This window comes from Aspergillus mulundensis (genome assembly GCF_003369625.1).
Source record: "Aspergillus mulundensis strain DSM 5745 chromosome Unknown scaffold_0, whole genome shotgun sequence".
Classification (NCBI taxonomy): Eukaryota; Fungi; Ascomycota; class Eurotiomycetes; order Eurotiales; family Aspergillaceae; genus Aspergillus; species Aspergillus mulundensis.
Window position 1 is genome coordinate 4,115,928 of NW_020797888.1, and position 18,063 is coordinate 4,133,990.

At 51.7% G+C, this 18,063-nt stretch overlaps 7 protein-coding genes across 7 annotated transcripts; 3 read left to right on the forward strand and 4 right to left on the reverse strand.

Annotated features, from left to right (window-relative positions):
* Positions 1-517: 517 nt before the first annotated feature.
* On the reverse strand, positions 518-4,064 carry DSM5745_01088 (putative DNA damage repair protein Mus42; the record flags this gene model as incomplete). The annotated part of the gene is made up of 2 exons (XM_026743104.1): positions 518-3,945; positions 4,010-4,064. The coding sequence occupies 2 exons, from the start codon at positions 4,062-4,064 to the stop codon at positions 518-520; spliced, it is 3,483 nt and encodes a 1,160-aa protein (XP_026608949.1).
* Positions 4,065-4,592: 528 nt separating this feature from the next.
* Positions 4,593-6,193, forward strand: DSM5745_01089 (FKBP-type peptidyl-prolyl cis-trans isomerase; the record flags this gene model as incomplete). The annotated part of the gene is made up of 4 exons (XM_026743105.1): positions 4,593-4,682; positions 4,735-5,163; positions 5,219-5,921; positions 5,988-6,193. 4 exons carry the CDS (start codon positions 4,593-4,595, stop codon positions 6,191-6,193), a joined length of 1,428 nt encoding a protein of 475 aa, XP_026608950.1.
* A 415-nt stretch (positions 6,194-6,608) lies between these two features.
* DSM5745_01090 (serine/threonine-protein kinase) lies at positions 6,609-9,557 on the forward strand (the record flags this gene model as incomplete). Its single annotated transcript, XM_026743106.1, has 4 exons — positions 6,609-6,819; positions 6,881-8,640; positions 8,700-8,762; positions 8,814-9,557. The coding sequence occupies 4 exons, from the start codon at positions 6,609-6,611 to the stop codon at positions 9,555-9,557; spliced, it is 2,778 nt and encodes a 925-aa protein (XP_026608951.1).
* A 1,003-nt stretch (positions 9,558-10,560) lies between these two features.
* Positions 10,561-14,056, reverse strand: DSM5745_01091 (DUF3591 domain-containing protein; the record flags this gene model as incomplete). The annotated part of the gene is made up of 3 exons (XM_026743107.1): positions 10,561-10,852; positions 10,952-11,008; positions 11,067-14,056. The coding sequence occupies 3 exons, from the start codon at positions 14,054-14,056 to the stop codon at positions 10,561-10,563; spliced, it is 3,339 nt and encodes a 1,112-aa protein (XP_026608952.1).
* A 799-nt stretch (positions 14,057-14,855) lies between these two features.
* On the reverse strand, positions 14,856-15,509 carry DSM5745_01092 (RNA methyltransferase; the record flags this gene model as incomplete). Its single annotated transcript, XM_026743108.1, has 3 exons — positions 14,856-15,204; positions 15,275-15,373; positions 15,433-15,509. 3 exons carry the CDS (start codon positions 15,507-15,509, stop codon positions 14,856-14,858), a joined length of 525 nt encoding a protein of 174 aa, XP_026608953.1.
* Positions 15,510-15,738: 229 nt separating this feature from the next.
* DSM5745_01093 (putative Golgi reassembly stacking protein) lies at positions 15,739-16,876 on the forward strand (the record flags this gene model as incomplete). The annotated part of the gene is made up of 3 exons (XM_026743109.1): positions 15,739-15,906; positions 15,966-16,049; positions 16,121-16,876. The coding sequence occupies 3 exons, from the start codon at positions 15,739-15,741 to the stop codon at positions 16,874-16,876; spliced, it is 1,008 nt and encodes a 335-aa protein (XP_026608954.1).
* Positions 16,877-17,087: 211 nt separating this feature from the next.
* On the reverse strand, positions 17,088-17,964 carry DSM5745_01094 (MICOS complex subunit MIC26/MIC27; the record flags this gene model as incomplete). Its single annotated transcript, XM_026743110.1, has 3 exons — positions 17,088-17,747; positions 17,826-17,891; positions 17,950-17,964. The coding sequence occupies 3 exons, from the start codon at positions 17,962-17,964 to the stop codon at positions 17,088-17,090; spliced, it is 741 nt and encodes a 246-aa protein (XP_026608955.1).
* Positions 17,965-18,063: the final 99 nt, after the last annotated feature.

The window sequence follows — 18,063 nt, forward strand, 5'->3', positions numbered from 1 at the left end:
GAATAGACTTGATAAAATACCAGGCAGTCACACCAAACTTCAACTCCCAAGTGAAATATGGATGAATGACAGATACAAACAGAGAAGGTGATGGAAGAAGCAGCAACAAGACTTGAGTTGGTGAAGAACAACAAACAGAGTTCATACACGTGACCTGACGCATCATATCCGCCACTCATAATTTATGCATTAAATTATGACGTAAGGCCAGCACAATATCTACAAGATATTAAGGGTAGACTGGAAACTTCTCATCGATTTTGTTTTACTGATTGAATGTTAAAAGTTGTACTAAGATGCAGAGGAGCTTGTACCGGTTAGACATAACAAGGAAATGTTGCCTGTAGTTACTCATAGAGGCGCAACATATATCATTCAGCTTTTGTAGAGGTGTAATGATCAAGACAGATAAATATATAAATCCACTAAGGTGATAAAAAGAAGATTCATACCGTCGTAAGTCATATGTACAAACTAACTAGCCTATTTAAACAAGGTCAAGCGCTAGGAAAGGTACTCAAGAGAAATCCACAGCAGGCATCCCTCTCTCCTCCAAACCCTCTAGAACCCCATCCCGTAGACACGTCAATGCTTCATCCCATGATATCGCACCCTGAGAACCTGGCTCACCAGCGTGAGGACCCATACTCATGCCCATTGACGGACTTGCGCTCATTAAGCATCCATCACCATCATAACCTTCCCTCTCGTCCTCAACCAACCACGTAAGCCACTTTACCAACGAAACCGCTTTCTCGACATCTCGCTCATCAACCACGACACGCTTCAAATAGACTGCAAGAGCAGTAACATCATCGCGAAATGGTCCTTCTTGCGCAAACGCAGCGTGCCAGGCAGTCGCTTCATCGCGGAGGTCTGAGGGATTAGAGAGGTGTTTGGAGGTGAACGTTGGTCTTGGCGGAAGAGGCGGAAGGCGTATGTGTTTCTCGTGATGCTGGTGATGGCCTCGGTCTGATGGTACCGTTCTGGGTGCGGCTGCAGACATGGTGCTGTGGTGGAGTCGGGACCGCTTGTGTTTCTGCTCTTCGAGGACTTCGCGGCGGATGTCTTCGGGAAGAGCAGCTAGAAAGTCGGCGGATATCTCGGGATCTGGGGTCAGGCCATGATTTCGTGTAGGGGATAGGCGGCGGGGACGCGGTTCTGGTCTTGGGAAGGCGAACTTGGCTTGAGTTAGGGTTGAGGGTTGGGGTGGTTTAAGGGGAGGGCGACCACGGCGTTTCTTCGGTGGCGTTGTTGGTTTGCGTAATTTGAGAGATGGGCCGGATGATGAGGATGAGGAGGGTCTGGATTGGGGCGGTGGTACTGTCTGAGCTTCGGTTGTGGCGGCGGCATCGCCGGATGACTGGTCATAATATCCCAGAACCTCAGCGAGGACGTCTTCCGGAAGCGCGGCTAGGGTGTCCGGATCCAACTGGGACTGCGGAGGCAAAGCCGGTACAGGTCGCTGGCGAAGAACTGATCCTGGACCAAATGGAGACCCGGCGCGAGACACGGTCCGCGGTTTGCCTTGCGCGACGAGCTTGGATCGAATATCACCCGGCAGCTCTGCAACAACTGCTGGGTCCGGTTGAGATGGCATGATGAACTGGGTTCCTGAAATGTTGAGAGGTTTCTGCGTAGGGTCGTTTAGCAGCGGACCGTGTCGTATGGACTCGGCCTCGCCCTTGCGGGGACTATCCAAAAGATCTGGATCATCAATAGGGTGTGTGCGTTTACGCGCAGGGGATGCTTTAAATGCCAGCTGCTGCTGACTGCCGTCTGGTTTTTCAGAAGTGGATTTGAGCGGCTCGAGCTTGGTCATTTGAACGCCCAAGCCTCTAAGATCTCCAGGGGAAATACTCAAGCCCCGAAGCATGGCAACGGCCTCTTTCCCAAGAACCTCAGCCGCGTTCGTAGCGATCCCCAGGATGACACTTTTATTGAAGACATCGCATTTTCCATGTCCGAGATGCTTGACTGGCTCCAGCGGAGCATCAAGAGCCCTGCGCATGACCTTGAGAGTGAGCTGCTTACCCTTGACTAGATTCTCAACAAGTCTCCGGTGCAGCTCCTCACACAGAGATCGCATGAAGTCTTCTGCTTGATCCTGAGTGACAAAGCGAATACCCCAGTTGACTTCCGCGGAGACCGACTTCCGTGCAACTTCGTTTCCAACTTCGGTCCGATCAATGCCACGAGCATAATCCCAAAGTTTTGCTCCGGTCTTGGGTCCCAAACTAGAGGATAGCTTTTCCCGCGAGAGATCTCTGATATCCTTGACAATTTTCACGCCAAGGTCTTCCAATTTCGTACTGAGACTGTAGCCCACACCTGGAAGATTTTGTACCGGAAGCTCGCCAATGAAGTCGAGAACAGCATCAGGTTTTAGCTGAAACTGGCCGGCTGGTTTTGCCTTTCGTAGGGCAACTTTTGCCTGCAGAATATTACCCCCTATACCGATAGAAACTGCACAGCCCGTTTCTCTTTTCACAGAGGCCCGTAACTGATCCGCGATTTCGTCGGCTTTGGCTTGCTCCCTGTAGATTGAACCTTCGGATACACCCTTGCCCTCCGACCCACCCGCCTCAAGACATGTAGTCGTGATATCGACAAGCGCTTCATCAATGCTAACACTTTGAATCAAACCGTCAATTGCGAGTATGGCACGGTAGAACTTCCGGCTAGCCTCCTCATATGCAGGAAAGTCATAGGGCAGTACGTGTAAATCTGGGCACGACTGTAATGCACCCTTCATCCACATGCCATTCTTCACACCAGACGCACGGGCAGTATAGTTACAACTCGCTATTTCAGATCCCGTACCAGTCCCGTGTGCAATGGCAACCGGTTTGCCTTCCAGCTCTGGGTGCTTTAACGTGGAAACCGCGGCAAAGAAACAATCGAAATCAACATGCATGATGTATCTCCTAGCGCCAGAAATGAGCTTTTTAGGCCGTTGAAAACGTGATTTTTCTTGCGCCTTTGATTGGAGCTGTGCTTTCAGTTCAGCCTTCCAAGTTGAGAGATGGTGCAGTCGCGATTCTCTGTAATACTGCTGGAGAAATTCCGGGTTTACGACGCTTGAGTTTCTCATACGGGGGTCGGCTAGAAGTTGAGCGTTATATTCCTCCGAGGTCATCTCTGCCTTCGAAGGTAAAACGGCAGGTTGCGGAGCTGGTACCGCCTCCATATTTGTTGAACGATCTGCTGAAGAGGCACGCTGTGTGACAGGAGAGTCATCCATGTCGTCTTCTCGGGCATGGGGCGATGTACAGTTGAGTAAGGTAGCAGTCTTAGCCGGTTCATCCAAGGAGGTGAAGCTAGGAAAGTCACCATAGTCGGATTGTGTCGCGACGTTTGATTGCTTGCTTGTCAGAATGTCAGATGGATCAGGCAATTTGTCGTTTCTCAGCCGCTCCGACGCCAACTGGGACGTATACAAACTTGACCGACTTTGGTCTTTATAGCTGGCGCGCGGGCTGTTCGTTTGGCTAAGCATCCGACCGCTGTCGAAGTTGAGGACTTTCTGTGCCTGCCCCTCATCTACAACCCTGTATAAATCCCAAGGAAGTAGCCTTCCGGCATCGACACTATCCACGACCCATGCTGGCTTGACAACGCGGTATTGCCGAAATTCCTCCATCTTCTTAGGAGTGAGCGAGCTGGCAATGATATGCGTCGCGGAGGTCTTGCCGTCGAGGTACTGAAGAAAGCCCCCTCCATGGCGCACGATAAGTTTGTGAAGATCCTGCAGTGAAGGTTGCGTATAGCCGTTTACACATGCTACTACCGTTCGAAAGATCTGAGGACAGTTATCTTCCGCGGCCGAGGACCGGATATCATTGTCGAGGTTTTGAAGCTTGGTTTTCTTGCGGCGCATATAATCGCCGAAGCCACCAAACTTCGAGGCTTCATATTCCTCGCCCCCTTCGCCATCAAATGCGTCTGATCGCAAGAATGTGTTAGTTAGTAATCTCCATGATCTGGTGGCGTTGGGTGGTATACTCACGGCTTTGGATCCGTTTGCGCACTGCGCTCGAGGTTGCATCTAAGCGGGAGCCCATGAAGGACTAAGCGAGGTCACTTCATGTTCCAAGAAGCTAAGCACAATAAAGCGATCGACAACGACGACAGAGATGGCTTGAAAGATAAATGCTACGCATCTTCCATTGCTCATGGAGCCTTCTCGATGGAGCTTCTGCCTTGACGCGAAGACGGTACGAGATCATGTGAGACGCTGCAGGCAGTAATTGGCGGTGGGTAGAAGCGGTATGCAACGGAGGTCGTCCATTGGATGATGGAGGACGCCAGCGGTGAAAAAAAGAAAAATGGGGCAAAATTGGAGCCGCCGAAAAAGTTGCGACACGGATTTGTTTTCTTTCCTCTTCTTCCTCTTCGTGCTTGGACTGCTTCATCTTTCTCTTATTTTATCCGTTGTGGTCTGATTTTGCTTGTCCGAACCTGAAGGCGCTCCTTCTGTTCGACCTTCTCCCTCCCTTATACGCGCCAGACGATCGTTCATTCGATTCTATACAACAGCATTGTCTTACCTCTTGCGGCTATATATCCCATAATTTCTAAACGCCTTCACGATGTCTGCAGTTCAACCAGTTGCTGTGTACGCTCTCCGGGTGCCCGCCGATGGTGCTTTGGTTCCTGCAGTTCCCAATGCTGCTGCTATGGTTCGTTAAGCCTCCAATTCGCAGAGATTGCAACAAATTAACAATTCCGCAGTTCCGAGTGAGCATGGCCGCCATCGACCCTGATGAGACCCCAGAGTTTGACGATGACAACACCCGCCGCCCCAGAGCGACCCTCAGACTCATCCGCGCTCCTCCTGGTTTGGATGAGGAAGATTCGGACTACGAAGATGAAGACGAAGATGACTCCGAGGAAGACTCCGATGATGAGGAGGTCAACGGGGGCCCCAGCGACAAGGAGAAGGCGCGCAAACTGAAGGAGGCCGCTTACCTGAAGGAACTAGAGGATGCCATGTCGGAAGACGAGGATTCCGATGAGGGTGAGGAGTTCGACCTTAAGGCCGCCATCTCCAAGCTCGTCAAGGGCAAGGCCCCCGCCACCGATGATGACGATGAGGACGATGAATCTGATGAGGGCTTGGAGCTTGAAGAGATGGTTATCTGCACTCTGGACCCCGAAAGGGTATGTTGATTTCCCTTTGCCTGCACATACGCCCGTATTGACAATCTATCTACAGAACTACCAGCAAACCCTTGACATTACTGTTGCCGAAGGCGAGCGTGTTTTCTTCAAGGCTACCGGAACTCACACTATTTACCTCACCGGAAACTACGTCATGCCTATCGATGAGCCCGAGGATGACTACGATGAATCTGACGAGGACGATGAGGAGGATTACGACCTGTCTCCCGATGAGGATGAGCTTGATATCGACGAGCTCATGATGGGCGAGGATGACGAGAGCGACGACCTTGACGACCTGGAGAACCCCAGAATCACAGAGGTTGACACCGATGAGGAGGAGGCTCCTAAGCTCGTCGACGCTAAGGGCAAGAAGAAGCGCGGTGCTGAAGAGGCTTCTCTGGAGGACCAGATTGCTAAGGATGGCAAAACCAAGGCTGCCGCCACCGGTGAGAGCAAGAAGCAACAGAAGAAGCTCAAGAAGAACAACGGTGAAGCTTCCGCTGTTGAAGCCAAGCCGGAGCAGAAGGAGGCCAAGAAGGTCCAGTTTGCCAAGAACCTTGAGCAGGGCCCTACGCCTTCCAAGGAGAAGAAGCCTGCTGAGAAGACCGAGAAGACCACTGGAACTCTTGGCGTTAAGGAGGTGAAGGGAGTCATCATTGATGACAAGAAGCTGGGTAAGGGATCCGCTGCCGCTGCTGGCAACAACGTTGCCATGCGCTACATTGGTAAGCTTGAGAGTGGCAAGGTCTTTGACTGTAAGTTTCCTGATTCCTCAACCCTACTAAAGCCATCGACTGTCCGCTAATGTGGATACTCTACAGCTAACAAGAAGGGCAAGCCTTTTACCTTCAAGCTCGGCCGGGGTGAGGTGATCAAGGGCTGGGATATTGGTGTTGCTGGCATGGCTGTTGGTGGTGAGCGCCGTATCACCATCCCCGCTCACCTCGCCTACGGCAAGAAGGGCGTCCCTGGTATTCCTGGCAACTCGAAGTTGATCTTCGATGTCAAGCTCTTGGAGATCAAATAGAGGGACCCTCTGAGCGTATGGATACAGTCTGACTAGGGCTGGTGTAAGCGTACGTGCGGATGATATACCTCCATCTTTCCTGTCTTTTGTCTTAGCTTCCACTTTGCTTCTGCCTTTCTCAAAAGAACCATAGGTGTTTAGGTGTTATCGAATTATATTTTCTATTACCATTGTATCCACTACGTTCTCTTGTCTCTGGGAGGAAGGTGGCGACTGCCGTTTATCGTGCTTTCTAGTTTGCCTCAGTTCCTCTCTCCGGCTTTCTCATAGCTAAACGGAATCTGCTTCGTATCAGCTTAGTTGCCTACTCCAGGCACTCGCCGCACCATTGGTACTATTCTATGCTTCTATCATTAAAGTTCGCATAGGATATCGGGACGTTCTCGTTTACGGTCCGTTCTACTACCTCGGCACCATGTCGGAGGAGCAAAGAAGCCCAGCACAGCGCCCGCTGAAACCTAGCGGCTCGAATTTTCTCGGACAATCAAGGACAGGATCAGCTTTGTCAGAAGGGTTGGGATCCGATGGTGCTGTCGGGCGGCTCCCCAAGGACAACATTCGGGTTCGCATTCAGCAACGAAGCTCTCGTTTACTCTCGCTTTTAGGCCTTAAGAATCCTACTCATAGTAGGTCCATTCGATATTATGCTGCAAATCTTATGGTACCTGCTAATGTACGTCTTGCTAGCCGTTAAACCGGACAACTCTCGTGGCACAGCCAGCGGTTCTTCCGAGGCTGAAGGAACTCCACAACAGGACGCCTTCGACCATTCCAAAGCCTATCCTGACATTATCAGACCAGGGTCTACTAAGCGGTCAGAGTCACCAACAAGCGCTGCGCAGGCGCCAAAGCAAGGGGAAGGGGAAACACCAGATGAGGGCACTGCGTCTCCGATCTTTGTCGATCTGAAACGAAGCCAGTCCACCCCTGTCGAAATCGCCAGGATTGTATCTATGAAATTGTCCACAACGTTCGGTAGTCCTACTGTTATTCATCGTTCGCATCTCAACCGACCGAGCGTACAGGCTCTCCCCTTTCAAGCGTCGCTAAACACGTCTGTCAATGCTAATCCACCAGCCAACATCAATCCAAATGGGAGTTCCGGCTCATCAACGCCTAGTAGCAAAGGCTCACCGGGCGACAGTTTGTCCACAGCCCCTACCTCCGTATCCCCAGGAAGTTCAAGGCCATCAGGAGATGTCAACAATGGTCAGCCCATCTTCTTTAAGCATCATACATCACATGCCAACCTCATCGAATGTCCGCTCAGCCCGGTCAAGGAAACACCGGTTATCTCACCTTCTATTCTGACGGCCGAAGCCGCTGCTAATGCAAAAGTGTTCTTCGAAACCTACTTCCATACTCTTTATTCTGGAGTTGACGATCGAACTCAACGTCAGTTGGAACTTGATCACTACATCCTTTCCCTTCCCCTAAGTCCCGAAGAGAAGACCAAAGTCAAGAAGCAGTGGGTTGCCCAGGAGCGGGAGTATCTTCGCCAATGTCGAGTCTTGAAGAGCCGTTCGCATGGCCAAAGCTCTCGCGATGAAACCCCATCCCTCGCAGGGTTTGAAGTCATAAAAATACTAGGGAGGGGTAGCTTTGGGGTCGTTCGACTGGTGAAAGAAAAGAGCGCAGACTATCCGCCAGGTCAGGCTACGGAACACGCCCAGTCGGTCAGGGCTCCGCTTAGCCCTAAAGGTGGCCATCGCCAGGCAATGACCGGGGTGAAAAAGGATGTCTTCGCTATGAAGGTCATCAGGAAATCAGTGATGATCCGAAACAGTCAGGAGGGTCATCTCCGTGCGGAACGCGACTTTTTGGTGGCGTCCTCGAAATCACGCTGGATTGTGCCCTTGATAGCAAGCTTTCAGGACCACAGTTACCTATACCTGGTCATGGACTACATGGTTGGTGGTGATTTTCTTGGCTTGTTGATGCGCCATAACATCCTGGCTGAAGAAATTGCCCGGTGGTACGTCGCAGAGATGATTCTGTGTATTGAAGAAGCCCATCGGCTTCACTGGATCCATCGCGACGTGAAACCCGACAATTTCCTCATCTCCGCCTCTGGGCACCTGAAGATTTCTGATTTCGGCCTCGCCTTCGACGGACACTGGGCTCATGACCAGTGGTATTTTACTTATCAGCGGCATTCTTTACTTAAGCGGCTTGGTATTCAGGTCGACGGGGATGCAGAAGACCAGAAAGAATTGCAGGACGCTCACAACGAGTCCTCTGGTGCAGTTCGTGAGGATGGATTCATGGATGACGACTGGATACACCCACCCACCAACGGCCTACTTGGATGGCGCGACAAGAATCAGAAACGTAGAATGGCGAGGAGCGTCGTTGGGACGAGTCAGTATATGGCGCCAGAAGTCATTCGTGGCCACCCCTACGACGGCCGCTGTGACTGGTGGAGCATTGGTATCATTCTTTACGAGGTAATTTAACTACTTTTTTTGTACGTTGCTGTCTCACTGTTTGATTAACATCCTCACAGTGCCTCTACGGTTTCACTCCATTTGCATCCGAGGACCGCCATAAGACGAAGATGAAGATCCATGTGAGTATTATAGCATCACAACTAGGAATTTGCTAACATGGCATCGAAAAGCATCATCTACAAACGTTATATTTCCCCGTTCATCGACCGACCGACAAACTGGTATCTGCAGAAGCAATTGATGTTATCAACTCCCTTCTCCAGGAAAGAGAATTCCGCTTGTCCTCGAGCAAATACAAGTCAAATGATACCCTCACTTCCAGGCCAACCAAATGCTTCTTCTACAAGCCGGACGGCTCCAACCAGAACTACCAAGGTCTTTACGTTTATCCCAATGATGCGGCTGATATCAAGTCTCATCTCTTCTTCCGTGGAATTAACTGGGACGAGATTCATCGCATGTCGCCGCCATTCGTTCCCAAGGTCAGAGGATGGGAAGACACTAGGTACTTCGAGGACGGGGAATACCCGACAGACCACGATGATGAGTCTACAGATTCCGAGGCCGATCAAGCAAACGAAGGTGTCTCACCCGAGGGCAAGGGAGGGCTGCATAAACATGAGTCACCTTCAAAGAATGATGTTAGACCCAGCGCGCATCTGCCAGGAAATGATGGTGCCAAGGACAATGCAAAGCCTCCTGCCAAGGGAAAGAAGAAGCACAAGGAACCCCGACGGCCACGGGACAAGATTCTACGGGACAAACGACTTCGGAGGACCGTACTTGAGATGCGTAAGAAGGGTGCATTTCTGGGATACACATACCGACGACCTAAGGGAGTGATAATGGCGCTCACTCCGGACAGGGGCCGGCCCTTTGTCTCGCGAGGTCAGCTGTCAGAGTTGTATGGATGACGGAATGGAGGGAAACCGAGTCGGCAATAGAGAGGATAGTAGTATGTATGTCTGCTTGTCTCTTTCCTTTTGGTTGTATTGTTGGCTTCCGAAGCCAATGCATCAAGAAGCCGCAACGGCAACAGCATTCTTAGCTTGTAGAGGATCTTCACTCGAGCAGACTACCCCAATGAAAAGCTTGTAATTTGAGATTTACCTCGGCCCTCGCTTGCTTTTGAAATGGACTAGGTCCGGAGCCTGTATGTTGTCGCCCGGGCAAAAGCTTCGATGCAGTTACCAGGGCATAGTAATCTTGGCCCCATAAATTTCGCTAGACGTTATTCCTCTTTTGCTTCAGAGCCGGACTGACCCTGTTTATTCTGCGAGGCCAGCTCGTGAACCTTATACGGATGATAAGTGGTTAAGACTGAGATTGCTGACGATCTAGCTTTCATTTATTTAAGACGTAACCCCATAGATTCATCAGTATCACGGATGCACTAAGGGGTGACCATCTCGAATAGTGAACCTGTCATCCCACACATATAATACATACAGACCTGGCAGCTGGTCTCGCGAAATATAGGCCCTGTCTCCCCAAGTCTGATCCCGATAACAAACACAACGTCTTCAATAACAGCAGGGTATCATAGATGTAAGTGAAAATAGACATAACGCATTTTTCTTGTTTTCTTCTTGATTACTTTTTTTGCCTTTATATGGCAGGAGGAGCGCCCATAGCAAATGCGGAGTCGCTGACACGGTCTTCGGGTTTCATCGTTCCGTTCAGAAGAGGGCAGAGTCTGTTGTACAAAGCAAGAGTGGCGTTGTTAGCTTTTTGAAGTATAGAGTGGCAAAGAAAGTACGGGTCCAGAGGTAGGGTGGTTTGGGTTGAGTTGGGTCCAGGGGGAATGTGCGGGAAAGTGACCAGGCCGTCGATCTCCCGCTCAAGATCTTCCGGCTTGGTGCTGACATCTGTAGCATATCTTGCCAGAAAGATGCGGGGATGAGGAGCAGGGAGCAGTTAAGATTTAAAGGTAGGGGTGGGGTTGATGAAGAAGGACTGCGTGATATCAAAGGAGGCAGGGAAGCCATCGGCTGCTCCGGCGGAGCGAGCGCGGTTGTATACGCACTTTTTGTTCGTCTTGATGTGGCCCACCTGGCCGCAGTTGGCGCACTTGCGCTGAGTGCCAGCTGACTTGGAGTTTCCTGGGGCTCCATCCGCGGGGGAGTCTGTGCGAAGGACACCTTTCTGCTTCTCGCGCGCGAAGCGGCGTTCTTTGTTGCGGTTTAGGCGGCTCAGTTCTTGCTCGATGCTGCGAAGTTGTTAGTCGTTAGTTGTTCTAGGAGGCCACTGTTGAAGAAAGCGGAGTTTGGGGAATGGGAGTGGAAGATGGGATAATAAATGGGCATACAGTCTCCTGTTTCGGGCGTCCACCTCAGGATCACCTGTGGGTTTGAGGCAGTCAAGTCTAAAAATACAATCGTAAGAATAGAGTTTCGGTAATCGATGAGGTAAAATCTACTTACCTTGTGGTGAGCGACTCAAGACGGTGTCGGTGCTGCAGATAGTGACGGATGACTCGGGGATCTGACACCAAAGTCTCTTTCTGATGGACACCATCTTTTTCTTGGACCTGGCGGATGATGCGTAGAATCTTGCCTTTATGGGCAGACATGCTCATTCGGCTCATTTTACTGAACTGACTGGTCGTCTCATCGTCACGACGAGCCGGAGCGGGCGTTGGAGCTTCAGAGCGCGGGGTAGGCTTGTTGAAATCATCTTCCTCTTCATCCGATAAGTTACCTTCATCGTCCGAGTGTTCGATGGTGGACGATAAACTGGCTTTCTGGGCGTCCCAGATCCGCCGGATAGAGGTCTCGTATGATTTTTGCTGTCGTGCAACATTATAGCTATGACCGCCGAGCTCTTTCAACCGTTGGGCGTCCAACTTATCTTCGACACTTTCGCCAATGGCTTTGAATCCTCCTTTCATTGACGTCTTGATAAAACTGAATCCTTCGCCACGCCCGGTAGGATCACCCTCGCCATGCAGTTTAAGCATAGCCTTCCCTTGCGACGCAAGTAAGAAGTTGCGACTAGCTTTCCACGGTGCCATTTGCTGCTCGAAGCTTTCAGACTCTTCATCGTTATCATCGTCACCTCCGGTTTCCGCATCGTTGCCGTACCCGGTGTCGTGCAAGTGCTGTTGACCCACCTGCATCGCCTCCAGCAGGCAAACGTCTTCAGGTTGCACCCACGATCGTATCGTATCCTGCTCTGGCACTGGTTCCAGAGGCACCCAGTACTTGGTGTCTTTATCGTGTTGAAGGAAGTCTTTGACCTTCTGACGATTCTGCATGTCACTCGTGCCAGGGATATGAGCAGTAACGTCGCTGATGGACAGCCGAAGATCTGGACTCTTCTTTAGTAGGCGATAGACCAACATCTTCATCCGGTTCTTCGCAACCGTGGTAACCTTTCGAGAATGAGGTCCGGGGATATCAACAGACGGAAACTGTTGCCCAGCGACGAACATGTTATCAATGTTGCGAAGATAGTAGTCACTGCCACCTGAACCGGTACTATTGCGAACAACGAGAAAGTCTGTGGATTTTGCTTGATGCGCAAACAAGGGTGCACGATACATGGAGTTTGAGATGGCTGGTGTGACTTCGCCTGGGTCGACGTGTCCGAAGATAGAGAAGGGACTTTTATCCTGAGGCAAGAGTACTGCCGTTTCCCCAATCTCGGCCTTAGGACGAGTGGGGTCCTCTGTATTCTTTTTCCTGTAATAGTTGATGATGCGGTTGGCCATACCAAAGTTCGAGAGAGCAAGCGGTGATTCTTCGGAATACTCAACCAGTAGAACATGGGAGTTGTCCGCCATAGAAAGTGCCTTGGTTGAATCGTAGAGTTGACGGATATCCTTGCCTTTCTGGTGCTTGCGTTTGATATAAGCAGGATTCTTAAACCAACAGCTTTGTCCCGGTCGGAATGACAATGATGGACGGTGGAAGGATCTCGCCTCGGCCTTGGCCAGCTCTGTCTTGTAGTAAGGCCACTGTAACCGTAACGCTGGCATACTGTGCTCTAGTGCGACATTCCCCAGGGTACTGCGGACCTTGTTCTGGTGGTTCTGTTTGAGCATATCGTAGGCCTGGTCGTTAGAGATGTTATAGCGTGCCGTGAGACGACGAGTGACATTGACATCCATTTCATCTCTACTGCGGGCGCCCGATGCTTTAGGTTTGGATATAGCAGTGTCGGGGCCCCGCTCATCGAGCAGCATATGCGGATCGTTCAGATCCAACGTGACCTTTTGCGCGACCTTGGAGCTTACTTGCTCGGGATCGTCGAGGAGAGGCAATTCAATGTGCGATAATGAAATGATCTCCATGGGATCACGACCGAGTTTCCGTTTCTTGGCTGGCCTCGTGGTTTCGAATAGCCAGTTATCCTCGGCGTTTGCGTTCTCCACAACTGCAGGTTCATCAACTTCCATGATTGAAATGTCGTCCCGAACATCCCAGTCCGCACAGACGACGCGAAGATCTTCCGCAGTGATGCCACCGGGCAGTGGTTCATCAGACTCGTAGTCAAGATCAAATTCGTCCCGGGTTTCCTCTTCTTCCTCTTCTTGTGACATCTCGGCGACCGGAACAATGCCGTGATTCTCGGCTTCCAACGAGCGCTTGAAGGCTTGCCCTCCAGACCTAAACACTTTCTCCTGGTCCTGCGATAGTTCAATATTCACCTTCCCTGGTAGAACCGGCTTTGGCGGCTTCGCTGGTGGCTTGCCAGCATAAGTGGCCTTTTTATGAGGGATGAGTTCGAGGAATCGGGGTAGCGTAGTGCGCTCGAACATGGGAAACAAAGATTGGAGCAGTTCTTCGACATTCTCAGGCGGAGCTGGAGGGTTGTCGGGACCGACATTCGACATGGCAAACAGAGCCTGTTGTAGCTTCCAGGCACGTAGAGAGGCTGGGTCCATATCATCAGCAATCGGAGTTAACGCCCCATCATCCTGCAACGACTCCTGATCTTCCTCCATTTGAGTATCTTGTGGGCGCTCGACTGCCGGTGGGCGTTCTTCCTCCTCGTCAAAAAAGAGGTCGCGAGTCTCGTCGGCCTGGTCGGGACGCGGTGACGAAGGCGCCTCCCCGAACAAATCATCCAGCTCATCAGGAGGGGCCTGCTCATCTTTCTCTGGCGCCCCGAACAGGTCATCGTGGCCACCTCCGAAGAGAGCATCGTCCGATTCATCAGGAATATCAAGCCCATTCGCCCCCACTGCTCGCGCGTTGTGTTGGGATAATTCTTCTTCCTCGGGGAGCTCGTCGTCATCGAAATCCTCGTAATCTATCGCATCGTCTGCCTTTTCGCCAGGCTCGAGTTCTCGGTTCAGGAAGTCGAAGGAAATGCCGCCTGTTGGGGGGCCGTTCATCTGTCGCATGACATTGTCAAAGTCAGCGTCTTCGACCTCGGGACCCGGAGAGGCCGATGTCGCGTGAGGCATGCTGGATGATGATAGATTCGGACAGGGTTTAAGTGAGAATTGTTATACGACGCCTGCGACACAGATAGGAACAGTAAAGGGTGGGCGACACTGGAGATAGTTTTGATCCTAGCGTAGAGATCTGCTACGCGGCGCAGGCTCAAGCGATCAGGAATTCGGATGAAGCGGATATGGGATCATCGCCAATAAAAGAAGTGTTTGCAAGAACGACAGAGGTCTAAGTGAGAGTGGTCACAGGGTGATGGGAAGGGACGAAATGAAGGTTTGTTCGTCGTATAAGGACCGAACGTCAACGAGGCCAAGGAATCTGAGGCTCAACCTTGGAAGTTGAAGGGACGAAACACGTGAAGATAGAGTGAAGATAGAGCGGGGCACTAGACTAAATCAGGTAATGAGCTTATACCTCCACCGGCTTATAGAGCACCTGCATTCGAAGAAGGGTTTCAGAGGAGGTTTACTGCTTTAGAAATACTCGAAAATCTCTTTAATTAATCCCTTGTTGTTATGGGTAGATTGGGGCCTCTAATGTAGAATAGGTACAGGTTTGTGTCAAGTTAGTTTGAATCCACCGTAAAATATACACAACGCTTTGCTAGCCCCTCTCATACAATAATGCATCACTGGAGCAGGCCCATCGTCTTTCACCATTTCAGCAAGCTGTTTGAGATCCGATGTTCGCGGTAGGTAAAGTATCACATATTTTGTGAAGAGAGAAAACTCCGTGTAGAGCGTGTTGAGCGAGTACGGCTCCATCGTGCTTAGGTCGAATACGTAGTCCGATCGGTACCCGGGTCCTAAGTCAAAGAGCAGAGTTAGATATGCTGAAGAGGAGGAGAAGTGTATGACTAGACTTGCCTCCCCAAGGCGGACTCGCAAAAAGCACGCTATACGGCGCCAAGTCCTTCAACTGCGACTTGATGATCTCGAAGCAGTCGCCCTGAAACCAGGTAATTTTATCTGCGACCCCATATACTTCTGCATTGTGCTGCGCGCACCGTAGCGTTGCAGGGTCTTTCTCGATAGCATAAACTCTCTTCCAGTGTCCGGAGCGAGCAAAAGCGATAGTATTTCCTCCAGCGCCGGCGAAGACGTCTACGAGAACCTTCCGTTCAGGCGGAGCAGCGCGGGCTATTTGATCTGCTATCTTTCTAGGAGTTGAGTGACGTTAGCGCGCCTGTCCCAGGTAATGCAAATGTTGAAAAAAAAGGCTTCACTTACGTAGCGATTAACTCCGGGGTAACGCCGAACCACGCATCGTCGGTCAGCCAGACACCTTCGTCGTACTTTGAGAAAAGATCATAACGCTGGGAAAAGTAACTTGAGCACACCGTTAGTTGTTACTTCTCCAAAGCTAGCATGCGGAACGGAATGCATACTTTTGAATGTCCCAAGGCACATCACCGCGATTCTCATAATGGTGGACTCCGGAAGGGGGTTCTTCGTCACCAGACATGGTGGCGATATCGTGGTCAAGACATGGATTAGAGTGAGGGAGTAGGAAAGGCCCTTCTCTTCTGGCTTGAACACCCGACGATGGCCGTCTCCGTTCCGCATCGAAATCTACTGATAAACGCGGGTTTGTTTTGTTTGCATCTCCACATTTGAGGACAGCTTAATCACGGCAATGACCATCCCCCATACTCCCTCTATCTCGCCTATCTTGATAATTGAGCAACTTCAGAATGTTTGGGGCATTGAATCGGTTTATTGGTCGCCTAGACTCCGATCCCGGTTCCCAGCAATCAAGGTCCGATAGTGCCTTTGGTTTTCAGGTCCTCCGCAATAAGGACCCCGAGGTACCGCTAGAGCCGTGGTTTGATTTCATTGTTGGGATAAATGGGCGTTTGATCGTGTGTTTGCCTCATTGCCTTCCTGGTTATCTCGTGAGACATCAAACTAACCGCTACAGGATGATCCCGACCCAAACCTCTTCGCAACTGAGGTCCGCAATTGCGCCGGATCTCGAGTCACGTTTGCGGTCTGGAGCGCAAAGGTAGGAACGGCTTCTTCCACCTCCCAGATCAACTCGCGCTAATCATGGTGCGCCTTTTCCTCGATATACAGGGCCAACGAACGCACACTATCTCAATCGCCGTCCCCCCATCCGACCCAACTCTCGGACTCGCCCTTCAACTAGCCCCGCTCTCCTCTACGCAAAACATCTGGCATGTCCTGAATATCCCATCGCCCCTGAGCCCAGCCTACAGAGCAGGCCTGCTCCCACATTCTGATTACATCATTGGCACACCCAGCGGGACATTACGAGGGGAATCGGCGTTGGGAGAACTAGTCGAAGATCACCTCAACCGCACTCTAGTATTATGGGTCTATAACAGCGAGTTTGACGTCGTGCGGACAGTTGATCTGGTGCCAACACGAGGCTGGGGTGGTGAGGGTGCGCTGGGGGCAGAGCTGGGCTTTGGAGCCCTACACCGACTGCCGGTGGGATTGGGTGAGGAGGTTGAGGGGCCTGGCGAGGTGGTGTTTGAGACGCGCGCGGATGGGTTTTCAACGCCTGTCTCTAAACCGTCGGCTTCATCTCTTCCGCCGGGGGCTGGAGTGCAGCCGCCACAATTCCTTGTCCCCGCGAATATGAGCTCGCCTCCGCCGTGGGCACCAGCAGCTTCCGCGCCCCAGGTGTCGCACCATGGGAAGAAGCGGGGAAACACGAGGGCGTCGCCTCAGAAATCATTTGATGATTACTTTGCGGAGGGCGAGCAAAAGAGCAAGGAGCAAGATCATGTACCATCACGGAGAGGAACACCGCTGCCTCCGCCGCCCAAGGTTGGGCAACCACAGGAGCAGATGCCTACGGAATAGAAGAGACGCGTTACGACTTGCAGCAGGTGTTATCGGCGTTGTTATGATATATCGATAGTACAAACGAAATGAACTGTCTAGAACCTGTTCATCGAAAACCCTCTTACAGATACATGCGCTATAGAACACCGCCCAACCGCTATCACGATGTAGATGAGCGAAACAAAAATACCACAGAAACGGAAGCACGAGCGTAGGAGGGTATGTCCGTTTAGTGTCCCTTGCTCACAACTTCTTCCAGCTTCTTCCGAGCATCCCCGATCTTCTCCTCCATCTGGGCACGCGCCATGGCGCTGTGAGCAACACCAGTGGACCAGATGTACTCCGCCCGCTCCCGGAGGTACAGGTGGTTGTCCGCAACAACGGGGACGCGCTTCTCGTATTGCCAGATCAAGTCGGAAACATTCCGCATGGTCACGGGGAGGAGGGACCAAGCCGCGATCGTACCGAAGGCCAACGGGGTAGTGCCGCGCAGGAAACGGCCACGGTTGCGGGCAACGATAGATCCGGCCATAGCAGCAACGACGACGTAGATACCGCCGGGCAGGATCTTCTCGCCGGACTCCGGCGAAGGCGCCAGCGAGGCAATGGTGTTGGTGAAGGCGTTCTCGATGTGGAGGGCGCGGGAGAGGATGTCGTTGAAGCCGACCTCGGCGGCACGGAACTGCTGGTAGAGGAAGAGACGGCCCTGGCGGACTTGAGTGGTTAGAAGGTCGGTGGGCGTCGGAGAGGAGGGCGCCTTCGTAGGGGTGCTGGAGAGAGCTGTAGTGATTGTTGTAGGTTCGGGAGTAGACGCGGGAATCGGTTCGGGAGTAGCTGCGACGGGGGTGATGGGGGACTCGGCGGGGTAGTCATCGTAGATGGGTTTCCTCTGCTACAGTTAGATGTATGGTCAAGCGAAGGTGTCCCTGGCCCTTGAGCACCGGGGCGGGCCTAGCAATAAACGTACGTCCTCGGCAAGAGCTGGCCGGGGATAGAAGGCCACGGCTCCGGCCAACAGGGACGCAGAGAGTCGCTGGAAGGGCAATTGATTAGCAGGGACAACAACAAGAGAGGTATCCGGCAGCAAGTACCTGGTACATGGCCATGGTGCGAGCAATTGATGGAGGATTAAGAAGAGAAGAGGTTGAGATGATGGAATGAAGTCTAGAGAAAAGTGCCAAGTTTTTTCGGCCGCAGTCGGTTGC